Source organism: Sander lucioperca, chromosome 12, assembly GCF_008315115.2.
Source record: "Sander lucioperca isolate FBNREF2018 chromosome 12, SLUC_FBN_1.2, whole genome shotgun sequence".
Classification (NCBI taxonomy): Eukaryota; Metazoa; Chordata; class Actinopteri; order Perciformes; family Percidae; genus Sander; species Sander lucioperca.
Genome location: NC_050184.1, coordinates 3174768 through 3194564, shown reverse-complemented (window position 1 = coordinate 3194564; position 19797 = coordinate 3174768). Strand labels below are relative to the sequence as shown.

Below are 19797 nucleotides of genomic sequence, written 5' to 3'. Positions count from 1 at the left end.
CTCAGGCCAGGCAATTTATGTGTGTCAGAATTGTGACTCTGGAGATGAGTCTGATTAGTCAGATACAGGGCATCTGTTCTGTTCAGAGGTGAAACATGTTTAGTTAAGCAAGTTATCTGCAGCATTCCATTCAGTTATCAGGATCTATGTGCAAGCCATAGAACGTTTGAGTTTGAAGTTCAAAGTAAAGTGGTCTTGCCACTTAATGTGCTTTGATTGAAATGTGCATTGTTTGGATTGAAATAATTGTTTTTCCAGATTCTCCAGGCACAAATGTTTATATTTCCAGTTCTGGTTTGAGTCTAAAAATTAAAATCAATATCACAATTAAGTAGTTGTGTTCTTTTTAGATAATCTAGTGTGACAACTTACCCACCCTAGTGTGACAACTTACCCGCCGATGGGGCAAATTGTCACAAGTGCACACTCGCTATTCAACAGTCTACAACTCCGTAATGAGATAAGATATGAAGATGTTATGAATACAACATATGTGCCCAAGACTTCCTTCTTTCATTTGGTATGAGATTTACACCATTTTGATGTATGGTGCTCAGTAAATGTTAGACAGTGTGAAAAGTGTGACAACATACCCCGCTCTCCCTACTTGCAAAGAGCGTTGTAGGGAACCATCCATGCAGAGAGAGAGAGAGAGAGAGAGAGAGAGAGAGAGAGAGAGAGAGAGAGAGAGAGAGAGAGAGAGAGAGAGAGAGAGAGAGAGAGAGAGAGAGAGAGAGAGAGAGAGAGAGAGAGAGAGAGATGTTTATGTGCTCTTTCATTTCCCATATTGCACAATACGTTCCCCTCTATCCTGATTCCTACAGGATCTTAAAAACAAATAAAGTAATCTATGCCATGTGTGCAAATTCCAGCCTTTTGATAGCAGTGATTACTTCAGTAAGACGTGACGAAGTCGTATACAGTCCAAGGGTTAAACCATGGATGTCTAATTCATCTCCGCTGTGGTCCGCCTTCTACTTCCTTCTCCAGAGCCGCTGTATCAGCACCGGTCATGTGACAGTGCAGAGACCGCTGCTGCAGGACCAGGACCAGGACCAGGTCTCTTTCTACACCGTCTGTCTGTATTTGGACCCGAAGGTAAGAGCAGTTTTACCTGCATGTTTTTGCCCGGTCTGTACGGAACCACTGAACATGCAGGAGTCGTGAGAGACTGCTGCAGCATGAAGACTCAGCAGTGTTTTTTAACGAGACTAAGGAACAACAAGTCTTGGGCGGATCCTAGTTTTCAAAACCAAAATATGGGCTTTTGACGGCGAAAGCTGCCACCGTAACACGTGTGGTTTGTGCGTTTAGCCCAAGCGGCAACCTCACGTGCCAAAAAAGATGAAGCCGACGCGGAAGAGCCAAAAACTGTAGTTCCTCGATCCTTCCTGTTGTCTTCGGGTCAAATTTGACCCAAAGTTTCTATATCAGAACATTTGAGATCCTTTCAACCAAATTGCCCAAAAGTAACACGAAAGGTTCCATGAAACGCTCTTCACAAGTAAAATTAAGGATCAGTTTAGCCTACTACTTTTATAGAATGTTTGGTGTTTTTATTTAATTTTATAGAATTATTCTGACTCTGACAGTCTGTGATTATCCATCAACATATTTTCCTTTGATCTTAAATATTTGTCAAAATTATTCATGCTTTCTGCTTTTTTAACTCCAAAGTTAGATAAATTCATATAGGCTACATGAGGTGTATTGACCATAAATTCCAAAAATGAGGAAGTTTTGGTGGAAGTGGGAAAAAAAAGCGTTGGAAAAATGCTACAAAAACATTGGAGAAAAAAACCCACTGAAGAGACAAAAACGCTGCAAAATTAGTGACAAAAGTGTCAAAAAAAAGTGTTAATTTTTTGACCCGGAAGGACAACACAAGGGTTGAGGCTGGCTCCAAAAGGGAATCATTCCCCATAGACTCCCATGTTAAGATGCCCAACTTTACGGCGAATTAAACATGTTTACAGCCTGGTACCAAAAACGTTTTTTGTCTCAATAATTCAGTTACCCATTCATTCCAACTGTACAGGGTGAAAATTGTATTATTCACCCGTTTAAATTACTGTGAGACTTTTATAATAGTCTTAAGTGAAGCTGCAAAACAACAACCGCAGTGGTAGCTAATTTTATTGTGTGAAAAAAACAAGCCAAAGATCTAAAAATTTAAATGCAAAATGCAAACAACAAAAGCCTTTTGAATTAACGAATGAATGTTGCCTCACATATGCACAAAACTACTAGCCCGATTTCCATGAAACTTCCATGGAAGGGTGTAGCAAGTGCCGAAGGAAAAACCCATTACATTTTGGAGTGGATACTGGATACACAGATTGTTTTTCTCTTAGGGCAGGTATTGCCAACCATGGGTACTTGTACCCCAGGGGGTACTTGTACCCCAAGGGGTACTTCTACTGTTGCCAGGGGGTACGTGAAGAGATTGTAGAGTAGCTCAACAAATTTGAAAAAAAATAGAAAATTTGATGTCCATTCATTAAGCCAACTGTAACACCTGATTCAAGATTCACGATTCCAAATTAATCCCACAATGTGGAAATTCACACAGAACACTACATGTTGCAGTTATGTAAGAGTTTATAAAAACTAGTTAGCAAGCGAGCAAAGAATGTTTGCTAAAAGTAATGAATAAATGGTAGAAATTACTAGCTAAAAGTAATGACTAAGCAGTTCAAATAATTATCTAAAAGTGATGGAGAACCGGTTAAAATAGCTGAAACATGAAATAGTTAGCTAAAAGTAATGGTTGAAACATTTACATTACATGTCATTTAGCTGACGCTTTTATCCAAAGCGACTTACAATTGCGATATATCAGAGGTTGCGTGTCTCTGGAGCAACTATGGGTCAAGTGTCTTGCTCAGGGACACGTTGGTTTATGTATCGCAGCGGGAATCAAACCCAGATCTTCCACACCAAAGGCATGTGTCACATCCACTGCACCATCACGCCCACCGGAGCTTAACTCCAAGTAGTAGTAGCCTAGAAGGCTCAAAGTATAGGATTGCTGACCAAACCATGTGAAAATTAAAAATATCCACTTTTATATAATAAATAGTGCTTACATATAGATAAATACATGAGAATTGATGAAGGGGTACCCAAGTTCATCTGACAGGGCTGTGGGGGTACCTCAGACTAAAAAGGTTGGTAAACACTGAGATAGGGCATGGCCTTGGCGGAGGTCTGCGCTCTCTAAATGCCCTTGTTGTTACCTTACGATATTGATTGATAAGATTATTTTTTATGATATATTATTATGATATATTATTATATATGGGCGCCCGCTCTACCAACTGAGCTATCCGGGCGCCCACCTTACGATATTGTTTTACCAAAATATTCAGCTGAGGATGACGGTGAGCTGTGTGAACCCATTCCTTTTGCATTTATTATTTATTAACCAGAGCACTTTTGTTGTAAATAATTCACTAGGATTCCTGTTCCGTAAGATGTTAAGTATTATTGTAAGTAAGGCATAAATAAGTATACATCATACCTTTTTACCAGAAACTGATTTCCATGTTGGTTTTGAAAGGAACCATGTCTGTGGTGAAGCTGGAGGAGTATCGAGAGCGGATTCGTAAAGAACTGGACAACGCAGTGGACTTCTGGCTCAAATACTCTCATGACACTATATATGGGTACTGTAGTTACACTTTTACATGCCTACAATACCACCAACTTGCATGCCAAGCAGTTGTGTACAGCTGTTTGTAGTGTGCATGATTGCCTCTTTGCTGAAAGTGAAGCTGTGCTTTGTGTTTCAGAGGCTTCTTTACTTGTATCGGGCGGGATGGGAAGGTTTATGATGAGCTGAAGTACGTCTGGCTGCAGGGTAGACAGGTAAGTCTCTGTCATTATTAGGGGTGTCACCATTTCGATTTAAAATCCAAAATCGATCAAAATGAGCTTTCGATTTTCGACTATCGAACTCAGAAGTAGGATTGGCGATTCCCCCAATATTTTTTTCTCTCTCTCCACCCTCGCCTACTTGTGCACGTCTGAATGAAAAAAAACGTCCTTTAGAAAAAAAACGGACACCGTGTAGCTTGCAGACACAGGGTAACGTTAGCTTTGCGGTAGCCTGCAGCTGCTCTTTTCCAGACAGCAGGGCCACTGCCGGAGTCAGAGATGATGGAGAAACAACAAACTGTAAAATCCTCCTGCTTTTACTGAAGTCAGTTTGCCTTCCCCTTGAGTGAGTAACGGAAACAAACAACAAAGGTAAAGAATGTGTGCTCCAACGGGACTACATAGTGCGTTCATGTACACCTTGTTAAACTAATGGTGCATTCAATACTATTTCTGTAATTTTGAGAAACTTAAACAGTTGTTGTAAAGTACCTTTCTGCTATTTAGTGGCTCTTATTGTGGCATTGCTATATAAAAAAAAAGTTAAATCGATAAATTGTGACCGTAAAATCGAAAGTCAAATGGAACCGTGGATTTGGAGAATTGTGACACCCATAAGAATTATGCTGGCACTGGAAAACAAGTAATCCATTGTATGAAATGTGGTCATCAGATGAATATTTTGGCTCATTTTTTTCACAGGTGTGGATGTATTGTCGCCTGTACCGAACCATGGATCGCTTCCGCAAGCCTGAAATCCTCGAAGCAGCCAAAGCTGGTGTGTGTGAATGTAAAGGTTGATTCAGCTAACCTGTTGGTATTAGCACGACTGAAGTGTCGAGAGAGCACGTTTCCGGTTCTCTCCTCGGCTGCGTCACTGATGGACTAATAATAATAGTTCATAGGTTCACAACATCAGCGTCATTTTTTTAATTTAATCTCCGGCTCCGTCCCACTCCCGCCCGCTCCCGTTGATTTCTATGCTCTATTCCGTCCCTATCACGTTACCAACAGTGAAATTGACTCCCGTACCACAGGACTCCTGCGGTACAACCGTGACCTGCGGGAGTCCCATTGAAATCCTCTTTGGCTTGTTAACTTATGTTTGACAAATTGCCAGTCATCACAATCCATCCCTTGGAAACATTTGTAAGACTAATCATTTGTAAACTTAGCAAAACACAGAGTGCAAATTAGTTCTTCGCAGTTGATTCAGATTTATATATTTGTATATTTTCACGATAAAAGTCTGGGTGTTCAGCTGTTAACGTTAACATTTGTTCGATGTGACCTCAAATTTTGTTGCACATCCACAGGGGAATCTTTGCAACAGATGGTGCAGCGCGGTGTTCTTTCTTTTGTAGACTTAGGTGATTAATGACGGTCATGATAGTGTTTGCTCTGTGCTTTTATGTTTATCATCACCAAGGCTCGGTAAAGTGCACAACATGTGCAGTAAGTTAGTCACTCTTAGAAGGGAAACCTTGGGTCAGCAAAATGTTATCTTTATAAGTAGCCTACTAAGAAAAACAGCCATGCTTTTAGCTTGAGCACCATTTCTTTGTAACTCTAGTTAGGAAGGTTTGAAATGGTTTTATGGTACAATAACAGTAGGATGTGCCCACAAAGAGTCATGGGTTCTTTGAGTTTAAAACTAGGACTGCTCGATTATGGAGAAAAAAATAATTTTGGTCAAGATTAAAATCATGAATACTTAACAAGATTACTCATTGGCTTTTGGAAAGATGTTGCATTTATTGAACTTAAAGCTACATTGTGTAAGAATTTCTCCCATCTAGTGGTGGAATTGTATATGACAACCAACTGAATATTACTTTCTAGCCCCTCCCATTCCGATCATGTTTTAAGTCCTACGGTGGCCGAACCCAAAATTACCTCTTAGTATCTCCATCGTTTACACGCAGCTGTTCTAGCCACTCCAATATTAACTTTAGTCTTGTTGCATTGTCCTTTTTAATTCTCTTTTTCGCTTCCTTCGCGAGTAATCTCCCCCTGGCATTCGTCACGGTGCGGGGTGTAAAAGGGCGTAAGGCGGAGGTATGTCCCTCTTTGGCTAATGTATTTTAAAGATGGAGGTGCAACATGGCAGCCGTCATTCGAGCGACCCGCCCGTATGTATTCTGAATGATTCAGAATAGCAGATTCTGTAATAATCAACCTACTTCAAAAGAGAAAAAATAATAACGTAGAACACAAAAATATATAGAAAAACACAAAAAGCATGTGTTTGAGAAGGAGAAGCACAATGCTTATTAAGTCCTGCCCCTGCTTTAATATATCATCACAAAAATAAATATAAATGCATATACGAAATTGTAAGTCATACAACATGAACTTACCAGGCGCCGTGGTAGATCACCTGGTTGAATGGACAAAAAAAACACGGTTCTTCCTTCATACCGTTACTATTTAAACTAACCACTGTTCTCTAGCAGCAAAAAGGAGCCGGCATTGTGGCTTTTACATTTCCCATTATGTCTATATGAAGCCCTAGAGCTGCAAAGATTATTTGATTAGTTGTCAACTAATAAATTAATCGGCAATTATTTTTTGATAATGGATTCATTGATTTAAGTCATTTTTTAAATGGAAAAAAGTAAAAAAAAATCTGATTCCAGCTTCCTAAATGTGAATATTTTTCTAGTTTCTTCTCTCCTCTGTGACAGTAAACTGAATATCTTTGAGTTGTGGACAAAACAAGACATTTTAGGACGTCATCTCGACATTTTTCTGACATCTTTATATAGACCAAAACAACTAATCGGTTAAACGAGAAAATAATCGACAGATTGACTGTGAAAAGAATCGTTATTTGCAGCCATAAAGTGAACAGTGTGTCTGAATGACAGCTATACTTTAACAGGTAGATGAAGCCAGCAATGTAATATATTGATGTCTAAATAAGGGATTTATATTCATATTTATAGCTCATGTTGATGTGTCTAATTATAGGATAATGTTCTATTGTTCTATTCTGCATCTTAGGAGGAGCGTTCCTGAGAAAGTTTGCCCGTGTCTCCAGCGGCCAGTGGAAGTGTGCCTTCTGCCTAACACGAGATGGTAAAGCAGTCAAAATCCAGAGGACTATATTCAGCGAGTGTTTCTACATCATGGCCATAGATGAACTGGGCAGGGTCCTTGGTGACAAGGACATGCAGGTACGAAAGCATTATTTAAACTATTATGATTATTGTTGGGCCTTTATTTGTATAGGACAGCTTAGACTTGAAAGCAGAGAGAGAGAGAGAGGGGGAATGACATGCAGCAAAGGGCCGCAAGTCGGAGTTGAACCTGGGGCTGCTGCGTCGAGGAGTAAACCACTATATATGGGCGCCCGCTCTACCCAGGTGCCCAGCATTATTTAAACTAGATTGTATGTTAAACTGGTTCTCAAACTGTGGTACAAGTACCACTGGGGGTACGCAAGCTTCCTGTAGTGGTACGCGGATGGAATAAATTAATTTCCAAACATAATACTATAGAAATACTACAACATTTCGGGCCCCATTTTAACGACCTAAGCGCACGCCTGGCGCAGGTGCATTTAGGGCGTGTACGAATCCACTTTATAGTTTAACGGCGGGAAAAGGGGTCCGTGCGCCGGGCGCATGTTTCAAAAGGGTTGTACTTTCATTAATTCATAGGTGTGTTTTGGCTGTAACATGTAATAAACCAATCAGAGCGTCATCTCCCATTCCCTTTAAAAGCCAGGCGTGTTTGGACGTTGGCGCATTGCTATTTCAATGGAGGATTTGCACCGTAATATTTGTATTTTAAATCTTTTGCATATTTGTGTGCTGCTGCGCGTCCCTGTGTGTTTAACAAGCATAGTGTGCGCGCGCATTTTACTAATTCACTGTTAAAATAACAATGAAATGCTGCGTTATTGACTTTAGACCAGGTTTTTGTTGGTCAATGGCGTGATCACTTCCCGCTGCCTCAAGATAGCAATACGCCCAGAATGCACCTGAACACACCTCCCTGTAAGACCAGCACGCCCAGAATGCACCTGAACACACCTCCCTGTAAGACCAGCACGCCCATTGCTGCACAGATGGGCGCAGGTGCATTTGCTATTTAAACGACGTGGGCGCTGGATGGTAAATTGACAACTGCGTCGGTCTTAAACTAGCAAAAACACTCGCATCGGGCTTTGCGCTGCGCTGGGTGCAAGATAGGGCCTAATAACAATACTTAAACTATGATCAGTTAAAAGTCATTTAGAATAAGTGTTTCCTTACGTGTAATATGTTTTGTTTCGATATCAGCGTGCTAACGTTACATAGTTACGTTAATGAACGGAGTGCACGTACATCTATAATTAGTTACAATATATGATGGCAAGATAGTAAGCAGATGTAAATGTAGATGTTCTGGCATTTGTTATCTTTGCTATCTTATTTTTTATCTTATTTATTATTTCTAGTCGATTTCTTATTTTTTCTGTATGTGTGTGAGTATGTGTGTATGTCGAAGTAACTTGCTGCATGTAACAGAATAATTTCCCAATTTGGGATTAATAAAGTCCGTCTATCCATCTGTATCTATAACTATCTAAATGACGGTGACAGAAATTGCTAGAGGGCAATGAAATATGGTATGAATATCCCGGGTCCTCAAAGTTTTAGTGACATGTCCTAACTTTTCTCCTTGCATTGTTTAAAAAATACTTACTTTAAATGTCTTATTAGGGAGTTAGGGCTAACATTTTGCGTGTTATTGAGGATGTCCTTCGCCTTCCATTCTCTGTGTAGCTGTTCTCAAACAATCAAGTTACACGCTAAGGATGACAGGTTTTACAGAAAATGTGGGTCGTGCAACAAGTCAGGCCTGCTTGGTTCTTTCGGGGAATGATTGTAAAGATTTACAAAGAATATGTTTAGGTCATTTCCTCTCTAACTGGGAGATTTTGGAACTGATTGGTGGGATAGCTGTGGACGAAGTACACACGGAGATACACTGGTAAGATCCAAAGAGGTTTAATTATGTATCAGCTAATTTAAATAGCTCACGTTACTGTATTGTGTCAACAGTTAACTTAATTTAATATTGTATGTGCCGTTTTTCTTTTGCGGGGTGCAAATGTTCCACCAAAACAAGTTCCTTCCTGAGACTATTTAGCAGAGCCACCGTCTCTGCGTCTGGAGCTTAGCACCGCCCAAGACGATTTAAAGAAATGCCAATAAACCAGAGCACGTTTTTCTCCCATCTCGGAATGCTGCGTGGACTAGCCAGACCCTCCTTGGCAGCGCTGTGGAGGAAGGTCTGGCAATGCGGGACTAAAGAAATGCAAACAACCCAGAGCATTTTTTTTCTCCTATCCCAGAATATATCTGTGGTGTAGCCAGACTTTACCCAACATGTGGAGATAGAGCTGGCAGTGCGAGACTAAAACATGCCTGAGCGTGTTAGATCCTTCTATAACCGCCCACACATTCTTACACCATCACTCTGCCCTGTTGTGTCGCTAGCTGGAGGCTGAGCAGTTGATGGAGCAGTTGATCTACTGGGTGAAGGAGGACTCGTCAGGCCTGGGCAGGCCCCAGCTTCCCGGAGACGTTCCCACCAACAGCATGGCCGTTCCCATGATGCTGCTGTGTCTGGTGCAACAGCTGACTGACGGCCGGGGTCAGGAGGTCGTTCACAAGTACAGAGAGCTGGCCAGCTGGTGCGTGCAGCAGATTCTACAACACATCCAGGTATGGACACAGATCATGACCGATGCCAGGGCTGCTCCTTTTCCATTTTCGCGGGTGCTTCTGCTTTTTGTTCTCCGCGGGGAAAAGACCGTGTTGCATTGTGGTATACTGGAGTAAAATGTATGTACACTCACATTAGCAGGGCATTGTGGGTACTTTAAAGTGAATTAAAGTTAACCGCGGAGAATTCGAACACCATTACAAAATGGCGAACATACAATATAGTATAGTGCACTGTTTCCGTGATAGGGAACGGTTTCAAACACAGCAGATAACGTGCTCATATGTCTTGTTTTGTCCACAAACTGAAAGATATTCAGTACAGCTGCAAGACTAATCAATTAGTTGCAAACTAATAAATGAATCGGCAACTATTTTGTTAATCGATGAATCGGTTTCAGTCATTTTCATGAAAAAACGGTACACAAATCTCCGATTGCAGCTTGTTAAATGTGAATATGTTCTAGTTTCTTCTCTCCTCTGTGACCGTAAACTGAATATCTTTGAGTTGTGGACAAAAACAAGACATTTGAGGACGTCCTCTTGGACTCTGGGAAACTGTGATCCGCATTTTTTTCACCTTTCGCGTCACAGCATCGCGCCAGAAATGGGCCGATAATTAGCGGATCTACCTGGGTGTCCTGTTTGAATTTGATTACAACATTTCCTTTTTCTTCTCTTGTGACTTGGTACAGAGAGACGGCACAGCTATTTTAGAGAATGTGTCACCAGAGGGAGCAGAGCTGCCGGGTTGCCAGGGCCGACTGCAGAACCCAGGTAAACACTTGACTCGTGATGTTCCAGCTGGTGACAGTTCATCCACAGCATCCATCCACTCTGATGAACTGGAACAACATGAACAGATTCAAAGAAAAGAAAAAGAGTCAGCGTTAGAAGTGATGAGAAACGGCACGAAGCTGAGACAAACAATCCAATATATAATAAATCTAACTTTATTGTGGGCAACCTCTAGCTCACCCAGTAAGAGCGTGCGCCCCATGTAGGCTGAGTCCTGATTCATTTAAAAGTTGACTAACTAATCTATCAGTCAGTGAGATGATGGCAAACGCAGCCAGAGTTGTAACAATTCCAAATTTTGCTTTACAATTAATTGTCTCAGAAATAATTGCGATTAACAATATAATTGTCTCTTTCAGTCAAATAAAAAAAAGTTTTAATCTATTACGTTTTTAAACAAATTAAAGTTTTGAATGAATCCCAGGATACATCTTATTTATGTACAGTATCTCACAAAAGTGAGTACACCCCTCACATTTTAGTAAATATTTCATTATATGTTTTAATGGGACAACACTGAAGAAATTACACTTTGCTACAATGTAAAGTATTAAGTGTACAGCTTGTATAACAGTGTAAATGTGCTGTCCTCTCAAAATAACTCAACACACAGCCATTAATGTCTAAAATGCTGGCAACAAAAGTGAGTACACCCCTATGTTAAATTCCCATAGAGGCAGGCAGATTTTTATTTTGAAAGGCCAGTTATTTCATGGATCCAGGATACTATGCATCCTGATAAAGTTGGTGAAGGGTATGTGATGATGTGGGGCTATTTTAATTCCAAAGGCCAAGGGAACTTTATCAGGATGTGTAGTATCCTCAAAACTAAAGTTGATCAAGTCATACCTGAGGTCAACTATGTCCCAGGAACTGGCCTTTCTGTCATCAATATCAATCACTCAATAGGGGAGCAGATTTCATACGATAACATCATTGATGATTTTGCATCAAGGAAGGGCAGAAAGGTCAGGTTTTAGTTTGTGTTTTCTGTTCTTAGTGCTATAGTGTAATAATTAAATTCTCTTTAGTGTGTTTTCACATTTGTATGATGAAGGATTTGTGCTATTTAGAATATTCTATATTTTATTTGTATATTATTCTTAATATTTTATATTATTGTTGCTCTCTGCTCTTGTTAGATGTTTTATATATCTGATTGTATATATTCTTGGCACATATATTATTATATACAACATAAGTGAAAGAGAACATTTCTCAATTGCACAAATCCTTCATTAGAACATTTGAAAAGCACACTTAAGAGAATCCAGTTATTGAACTATTGCAATTACAACAGGAAACACTTTTTAAGGTGCACAATCTCCACCTCCAACATTGACAAAAGACAATGAACACAATTCTGCACATAATATGACAGTATAGGTTATCTGAACTTAAATAAATATACACCAAAAAAATTTAGGGGGGGTGGACACTCAAAGGGGGTCTCGCCCTGAGTGTAATTCAATGTAGAACTGCCACTGTCAACAATTACCAGTCATACGCCTTAAGAATTTAGCTATGTTAGTTAAACAAAGAATCAGCTTTTATTTCTTGTTGAAATGGACGATTAGACCGTTATGTAATAATTGCTATGGGCCTGAGCACAGTGAGTGTGTGTGGGGGAGGCTTGGGGTTGAGCTTTTTTCCTCTTCTTTGTTGCCAACATTTTTCCATTTTCTTTTGGTCTTTCCCTTTGTGCTGACCCGGCCTGACTCAGGCCATGCCCTGGAGGCCGGCTGGTTCCTGCTCCAGGTCAGTGCGGAGCAGGGGGACGCAGAGCTCCGGCAGACGGCCATCAACAAGTTTGTGGAGCTGCCGTATCAGAAGGGCTGGGATAAAGAGCACGGAGGCCTCTTCTACTTCCTGGATGTGGATGGTCACTGCCCCACACAGGTGAATTTATTTATTTATTCACACATATTGGCATCAGAATAATTTCAAACAGTCATAGCATCAGCAGTGGGAATATCGCAGTCTGCACTCAGCCGTATCATAGCACAAGTACTTAACGCTTTGCTACAGCACAATTTACGGTATAGTGGGCGGAGAAAGGCGCTGATTACCCGCTGAACAGCAGGTTTGGTAAATACGATGTAAGCTGAAGTATCACAGCGTGCTATGGCGCTGATAACGCTACGTTTGCAAATGTACGTACACGAGGGCCTCAGCGTACTCAGGTGCTGACTCAGGTCACATCGACAGTACATGCAAATAACTTTAGTCTTGTGGAGATAACCATCGAGCCTTTTATTATATCAGACAGTGGATGCTGTTGCATGTTGACATTGACACATTTTCCTCAGATGGCAAGTGTAAACAGAAAATAGGCTACAGAAATGCTAAACTTAGCCTACTCACGAGAATTAAAGGCCAAAATGAAAGTACAAAAATAGGAAAAAATCCCAAATATCTTTGTGTCCCTGACAAACTGACAGTTACTCGTTGTCGCTACAGTTGTCATTTATTATACTAATTTTGCACTCCTGGTTAGCGTTCAATGGGGTGATTTTGGCTCCTAACGATCACAAAAACAATATAATCGAGAAAACCGGTTATTACATTTTGCAAGTGAACTCTTATTTTGTCTTGTGTTCTGAACGAGGAATTCAAAAAGTTCAACCAGTAAAAGTGTTAAAGGGAAATGTCGCAGTTGAAGGTGTTTACACTGTTGATGTGTTCAACTGTTTTACTGTTCAATAAATGCAATAACTTGGGGCGACCACTAGCTCACCCAGTAAGAGTGTTCGCCCCATGTAGGCTGAGTCCTTTGCAGCGGCGCGGGTTCGAATCCGACCTGCTGTCCTTGGCTGCGTGTCATCCCCCATCTCTCTCCCCTTTCCTGTCTATCCACTGTCACTATATAACAAAGGGAAAAGCCCCAAAAAAATAATCTTTAAAAAATTACTCAATGAGTAATCGTGTGAAATTATCCTGATTTCAATATTGACAGAAATAATTGCGATTATGTGATTTAAAAAAAAAAAAAAAAAAAATCCATAATCAAGCAGCCCTTGCGTTAAAAAATGACCTTTGTTTCACTGCCTTGCACTGCAGAACACTAACTTGTTTACCCACACCGCCCCTGCTGCCTGGCTGATGTAATTACATTCATATCTTAAAATACATATAAAATGCATTCTGTGTGATCCTGCGTGTGTGTTTGAGCAGCTGGAGTGGAGTATGAAGCTGTGGTGGCCCCACTGTGAGGCGCTCATCGCCTTCCTGATGGCCTACAGTCAGACCAAGAAGCCAGAGCTGCTGGAGACATTCTCTCAAGTGTATGAATACACCTTTAACCATGTGAGGTTACATTTTCCATTACTTATTTTACGGTATTCAACATTTTAGGAAATACACATTAAAAGATCACATATACTTTATGTGGATGGAACTTTTGAAGTGTGTTTGGTGAATATACAGAATTTTTTATATATGTACTGTAGAAATATAAAATATATTTCATACGAGTTAGGCATAATATTGTGTGTGTGTGTGTGTGTGTGTGTGTGTGTGTGTGTGTGTGTGTGTGTGTGTGTGTGTGTGTGTGTGTGTGTGTGTTTCTACAGTTTCCTGATGCTAAGAACGGCGAGTGGTTTGGCTATTTGACACAAGAAGGGAAAGTGACTCTGGATTTTAAAGGAGGCCCCTTTAAAGGTAAGAACGTTATTGCGATGGAGAATTAACTGAATGCTAAAGCAACAGAAAAACCTGTCAAATGTAATGCTAGTGGAAGACAGACAATAAAGACAACAGATGGGCACCAATAACAGCGAGGAACAGGCAAGGGCAGACTGGCCATCTGGCGTACCGGGCACTTTCCCGGTGGGCCGATGTGCTTTTATCGACACTTTTTATTTATTCATTTATTTTTTTAATTACATTTATTTTTGTCCGGCCCATGAACCGGCCCATAAAAGTGGTAGGACTAGATCAGTGGCCCACTGATTTTTCAATTGACACTGGGCTGGCCCAAAACACTTTAGTCAAAAATATCACATAGGCTAGGCTTTTCCATACACCCCCTACTTTCACAATGAAATGGACTAGTCCGTAACGGTGCGCGGCGCGAAAGATAAACACACAGTCAGTGACAGGAGAACTGGGAAGTACACAAATACAGTGCCTGACAAAAGTCTTGTCGCTTATCTAAGTTGTAGGAACAACAAATAATAACTTGACTTGTAGTTGATCAATTGGAATCAGAAATGGTTTACATGAAAGGCAAAGGCTTCTGGATTATGCTTATTATACCAAAATAAAGTTTTGTATCATTCATTGAGTTTTATCATTGAATTAGGACAGAAAGGTCAGATTTGGCTTGGACAAAAGTCTTGTCGCATACAAAAATACAGTAATGTACGGTAGAAATTATACTTTATTGTGAATACACAAACATGCTACAATAACATCAGAGCATACGTAAAGTCATGGTGCCTTGGGAAAAAGAAAATGAGCTTGAAGGACTACATCCATACGTCTCGGCAATGACTCAAATAACGTATTGATGAAGTCATCTGGAATAGCAAAGAAAGCAGTCTTGCAGGACTCCCAGAGTTCATCAAGATTCGTTGGTTTCATCTTCCAAGCCTCCTCCTTTATCTTACCCCAGACATGCTCAATAATGTTCATGTCTGGTGACTGGGCTGGCCAATCCTGGAGCACCTTGACCTTCTTCGCTTTCAGGAACTTTGATGTGGAGGCTGAAGTACGACAAGGAGCGCCATCCTGCTGAAGAATTTGCCCTCTCTTGTGGTTTGGAATGTAATGGGCAGCAATAATTTGTTGATACTTCAGGCTGTTGATGTTGCCATCCACTCTGCAGATCTCTCGCACACCCCCATACTGCATGTAACCCCAAACCATGATTTTTCCTCCACCAAACTTGACTGTTTTCTGGGTGAATCTTGGGTCCATGCGGGTTCCAACAGGTCTTCTGCAGTATTTGCAGCAATTGGGATGCAGTTCAATGGATGATTCATCAGAAAAATCAACCTTCTGCCACTTTCCACTGTCCATCCTTTCACCAAGCTGTGGACCTTTGCAAATGCAACACACTTTTTTAGTTGTCTTCTGTTTAATGCTGGTTTGTGAGCACTAATTTGGCCATGGAGGCCACTGCGTGAGAGAATTCGACAAACTGTTGTTATAGATACAGGGGTTTCTGGTGGCCAGCCCAGAAAAAGGGCTGGCCCTGGACTGTCGAAGCAACAAACGGTCCTCTCGAACAGTTGTCTTATGGGGTCTGCCTGACCTGGACTTGTCATGAACTTCACCAGTTTCTTCAAATCTTTTTCTTATCCTTTCCACTTGACGTTTGGATACATTGAAGATGTCTGCCACCTCAGCAGCAGACTTGGTCTTCAGGCTCTTGATGATCAGCACTTTGGTCTGTGGTTGAATCTTTGGCATGTTGTGAGAGGTCAGGTTGCACTTCACATGAAGGTCTGGTGTGCTGGAGTTCTTTTTATACACACCCAGGAATGTGTTAATTACAGTAGTTGTCACAGGTGAAACTCTAATCTGTGATTGGTTGAATCATATAAAGACACGACAAGACTTTTGTCCAAGCCAAATCTGACCTTTCTGTCCTAATTCAATGATAAAACTCAATGAATGATACAAAACTTTATTTTGGTATAATAAGCATAATCCAGAAGCCTTTGCCTTTCATATAAACCATTTCTGATTCCAATTGATCAACTACAAGTCAAGTTATTATTTGTTGTTCCTACAACTTAGATAAGCGACAAGACTTTTGTCAGGCACTGTAGATAGGAAGCAAGACGAGTCTAAACGCGAAAATGAAATAAAGGTGCAGAGAAGCTGCGTGAGAAAAGAAACCGGCCCTTCAGGCAGACGCTGCCAAATGTGTCAGATTGACAGACATGTTTTCAGCAGTAGCAGGACCTTCATCAGCTCCCGTGGCTGATGATAGTGGTGGTGGTGTCGGTGTCAGTGGCATGCACAGTGAGGAGGAGATTCAGGAGGAGAGAGACAGAGATGAGGGAGTGAGGCTAGAACCTGCGGTAAGCACAACTCCCCTTAAAACACTTTGCCCCTTGATAAAACAGAGCCAAAAACAAGTGGTGGACAAACTGTTGATGATAACACTACAACAATAAAAGAAGTAGGCATGCTATACTGTATGATTGCATTAGTTTGGCTAAGCACGCGGGTATCTGAGATGATGTTCTCACCGTTTTATTATTATTAGGCTATATTAGCCTACCTTTCATTCATCAAAGTAGCCTACATCTTAATAATAAGCAAAACACCACCTTAAGTTTCATCAAACCTTAAGCTTGTGCATTTGTGTCCTTAAAGTAGCCTATATAAACGTTGCACATCATGCAAACTTTCTTAACGAGAATGGTAGCTTTTCTATCTGCTTAGGCAGACAAAAACTCATGATAGACCTTCAAATTAAAGCACAGGGCCTCTTCAGTTGTGAAATGATATATAAAAAAAAATATATATATATTATATATATATATACATGGCGTTAGTAGTTTTAAGGAGTAGGAGTTGGTATACATATTCAAGGGAGCGCAAGGACGGATGGTATTTGTGATCTTATGTGGTGGGCCGGTCTGGGCCAAAATGCCAGGGCCGATTTTTGGTCCCAGTCCACCGCTGGGAACAGGTGATGTTCTCGTAGTAGTGATGTTAGGTGGGAGCTCTGCGTGAAGCCAAGACTCTTAGGGGAACTCCACTGATTTTACTCATCAAAGTCTGTTTACAGGTTTTGGGGAGTACTACCATATATGTTAAAGAGGGAGCTCCAGAGGGGGGGAGGCTGATATATTGCCTCAAGTGATCTCTTGTCATTTAAATGTAATACCAATAACTTACGTTACCAGTCAGTTTCTTCTTAGTGTCTAGAAGAAACAATAGATGGCAGAAGGGTACTCTACAAAAACAGCTGGAGTTTCTTGTTTTTAACGAGGTGCACCTGAATGCACCATGACATCGCTTGAGACCATTTATCAGACGTCACACAGCTCCCTCTGGAGGCACTAAAGGCTTTAAACATTGTTTTCATACATGCAGTACTACTCCCCAACAGCTAGAAACAAACGCTGATCATTTCACTTTATACTGTGCTTTAGTGATGCATACAGTATTACCAAACAGATGATCTGAAACTAACAGCCACACAGTGAACATGTCGCCCTTGGTTGTGTCTGAAATCGCATACTCTGTACTACTAAGTAAGTATTATATGTAAGCTGTTGTTCAACGTACAGTACTTTTGTGTAAATAAACAGTAGTGTGTATCTCTTCAGACTCACTAAGCTGTAATTTTCAACATCACTTTCTGAGAGCCTTCTTTCCGTCGAAGACGCGTAACCATGGTAATCCCTGCCAACCTCCGCTCTAGCAGCATTGCCAGATTGCGCTTAAATTGCTGAAAGAGGCGAATAACTAGACCAACAGACGTTTAAATATGTAGAAATGTAAATTAGAGCGTTATTGACGTTACAGAGCTGCCTTGGTTTCTGTCCGTTCTGTCCGTTCGTCCGTGCTGTGAATGTTATCGTTACTACCGCATTGAATTGTGGGATATGTATGCCGGTGTAGTTTCCAGTATTCATACTGTAATATTTAACCAGAAATAGTATGCAATTCGCGTACTATTGGTTTCATACTTAGGTATCGGACTCATATACTGTTTTAGCTACTAAATTGTACGTTAGCATGGAATTTCGAACGCAACCCTTGAGGCCCCGGAGCAGTTTCCTGCTTTTCCGGGTTAGTAAGATATTTGTGTGTTTCTCTTCTCTTCTTTAGGGTTCTTCCACGTGCCTCGCTGCCTGTACATGTGTGAGCGTATGCTGGATGATCTACTGGCCAACACAAAGGACTGAGCATTCTGCCATGAATGTTGTATTGATGGGATTGAATCTGATTTGTCTGTTCACTAAATCAAGCTACAAGAATCAGGTTATAAAGCAAATTGCACTAATTTTCAAATATGCATTCGCTGTAAAGTTATTTGTTTATCTCATCACAGACATCCAGTCACTGAGCAGCTTATAACATTTGTTGTGAAGCTATATTACTGCATAAAACAATAGTCTTCTTTATATAGCTTCTGGCCACCACTGTCTTTATATTGACATTAAAGGACTATAACTTTCTTGGTCAAACTAAATCATGGTTTTTCTTACTTTGCACCTGCCTGACATCACGTTATTCTGCCTATAAGTAGCTGTGGACATATCCTACCATTGAGTTTGTGTTGTTAACATTCTTCCTGTGATGAATTTTATAAGCTGCTCTGACTGAATTGTCCAAAATTACAGGAGGCAACGATCCAGGATACCTAATATGAAAAATCCTGCGTCAGGGCTGATATTCAGACATTCACACTCGCACTGACTTCGAATCGCAATTTAGGGGCTTTCACACCGGCCTCATTTAGTTCAGTTAAATCGCACTAAAGATCGTTTGGTGCGGTTCATTTAAGGTGTGAATGCAGCAAACACGCTCTGATGAGCACCAAAAGCGGACCAAACGCGCGTACCGAGACCTCCTTGATGAGGAGCACGCTTTCAAACAAACAGTGGAACGATCCGATCACGAAACTGCCCCAACTATGTGTACTCCGCAAGTCTGAGCTAAATGGCTGTAGCAGCTTGCAATGTTTCTGACACAGAAATAGACAGCGGTCAAGCTCGCTGTCACTCGCATCTCCGTGGTCAGACCAGCCGCCCCTAAAGTTGGGAGACAGACGCCTTCAGAGCAGAGCGGAGACTCCGTGAGCAGAGCAGACGTAGTAACATCACTGGCGAAACAATGTCAGATTATTTAAATGAAATGAGCTGGTTTGACCATGGAGATGCAAGAAACATGCACTTCAGGAACAAACAGGACCTTCTTCCAGTATTTGGTTTCTTGCTCCCGCCCCAGAATCATCTGACCAATAAAGCTGCAGACACATAGACCAGACGGCCGACCCTTGGCAGAAAAGGCAGTTGGACTGATCAGTGTCCCCGAGTTGGTCAAAAAATGCCTCGGAACACACCATAGCAATGAGACGTAATACGTCTCCATAACAGCAGGTGGCGCTAATCTGTATTGTTGCCCAAAAATGAAAACCGGCAGCTGATTGGATGAACGCGTCACGTGGGTCTGGTTTCTCCGGAAATTCAAAGACAGACTGTCATGGCGGAAAACATTTTAAGCGAGAAATAGGCCATGCAGTTGCTGAATCTGGTCAGTTTAAAAGATTTAAAAGATTTTCGTCAGATTTTGAGAGACTCTAGTCACGCTCATTCCGCTCCCCGTTTCCAGGTTAGCTCTCCACCAATCAGATGGGTCATTTGAGTCCGACTGCCGGCAGTGCCCGCCCCGTCGATTATACATGTCAGATCGGCCAAAATGAAGGACG

At 41.1% G+C, this 19797-nt stretch overlaps 1 protein-coding gene across 1 annotated transcript; it reads left to right on the top strand.

Annotated features, from left to right (window-relative positions):
* The first annotated feature begins 925 nt into the window (after window positions 1–925).
* LOC116058558 (renin binding protein) lies at window positions 926–18578 on the top strand. Its single transcript, XM_031311441.2, has 11 exons — window positions 926–1098; window positions 3563–3668; window positions 3795–3870; window positions 4582–4657; window positions 6886–7058; window positions 9372–9599; window positions 10295–10376; window positions 12121–12296; window positions 13572–13703; window positions 13970–14057; window positions 18195–18578. Exons 2-11 carry the CDS (start codon window positions 3568–3570, stop codon window positions 18269–18271), a joined length of 1209 nt encoding a protein of 402 aa, XP_031167301.1. The 5' UTR covers window positions 926–1098; window positions 3563–3567; the 3' UTR covers window positions 18272–18578.
* Window positions 18579–19797: the final 1219 nt, after the last annotated feature.

What these genes read in the sequence shown, in the direction of transcription:
- LOC116058558 (XM_031311441.2), top strand. Translation starts at nt 3,568, where the DNA reads ATGTCTGTGGTGAAGCTGGAGGAGTATCGAGAGCGGATTCGTAAAGAA. An exon ending in CCTCGAAGCAGCCAAAGCTG is followed by an intron (nt 4,658 to 6,885) that starts GTGTGTGTGAAT and finishes TCTGCATCTTAG; the next exon opens with GAGGAGCGTTCCTGAGAAAG. An exon ending in AGATTCTACAACACATCCAG is followed by an intron (nt 9,600 to 10,294) that starts GTATGGACACAG and finishes GACTTGGTACAG; the next exon opens with AGAGACGGCACAGCTATTTT.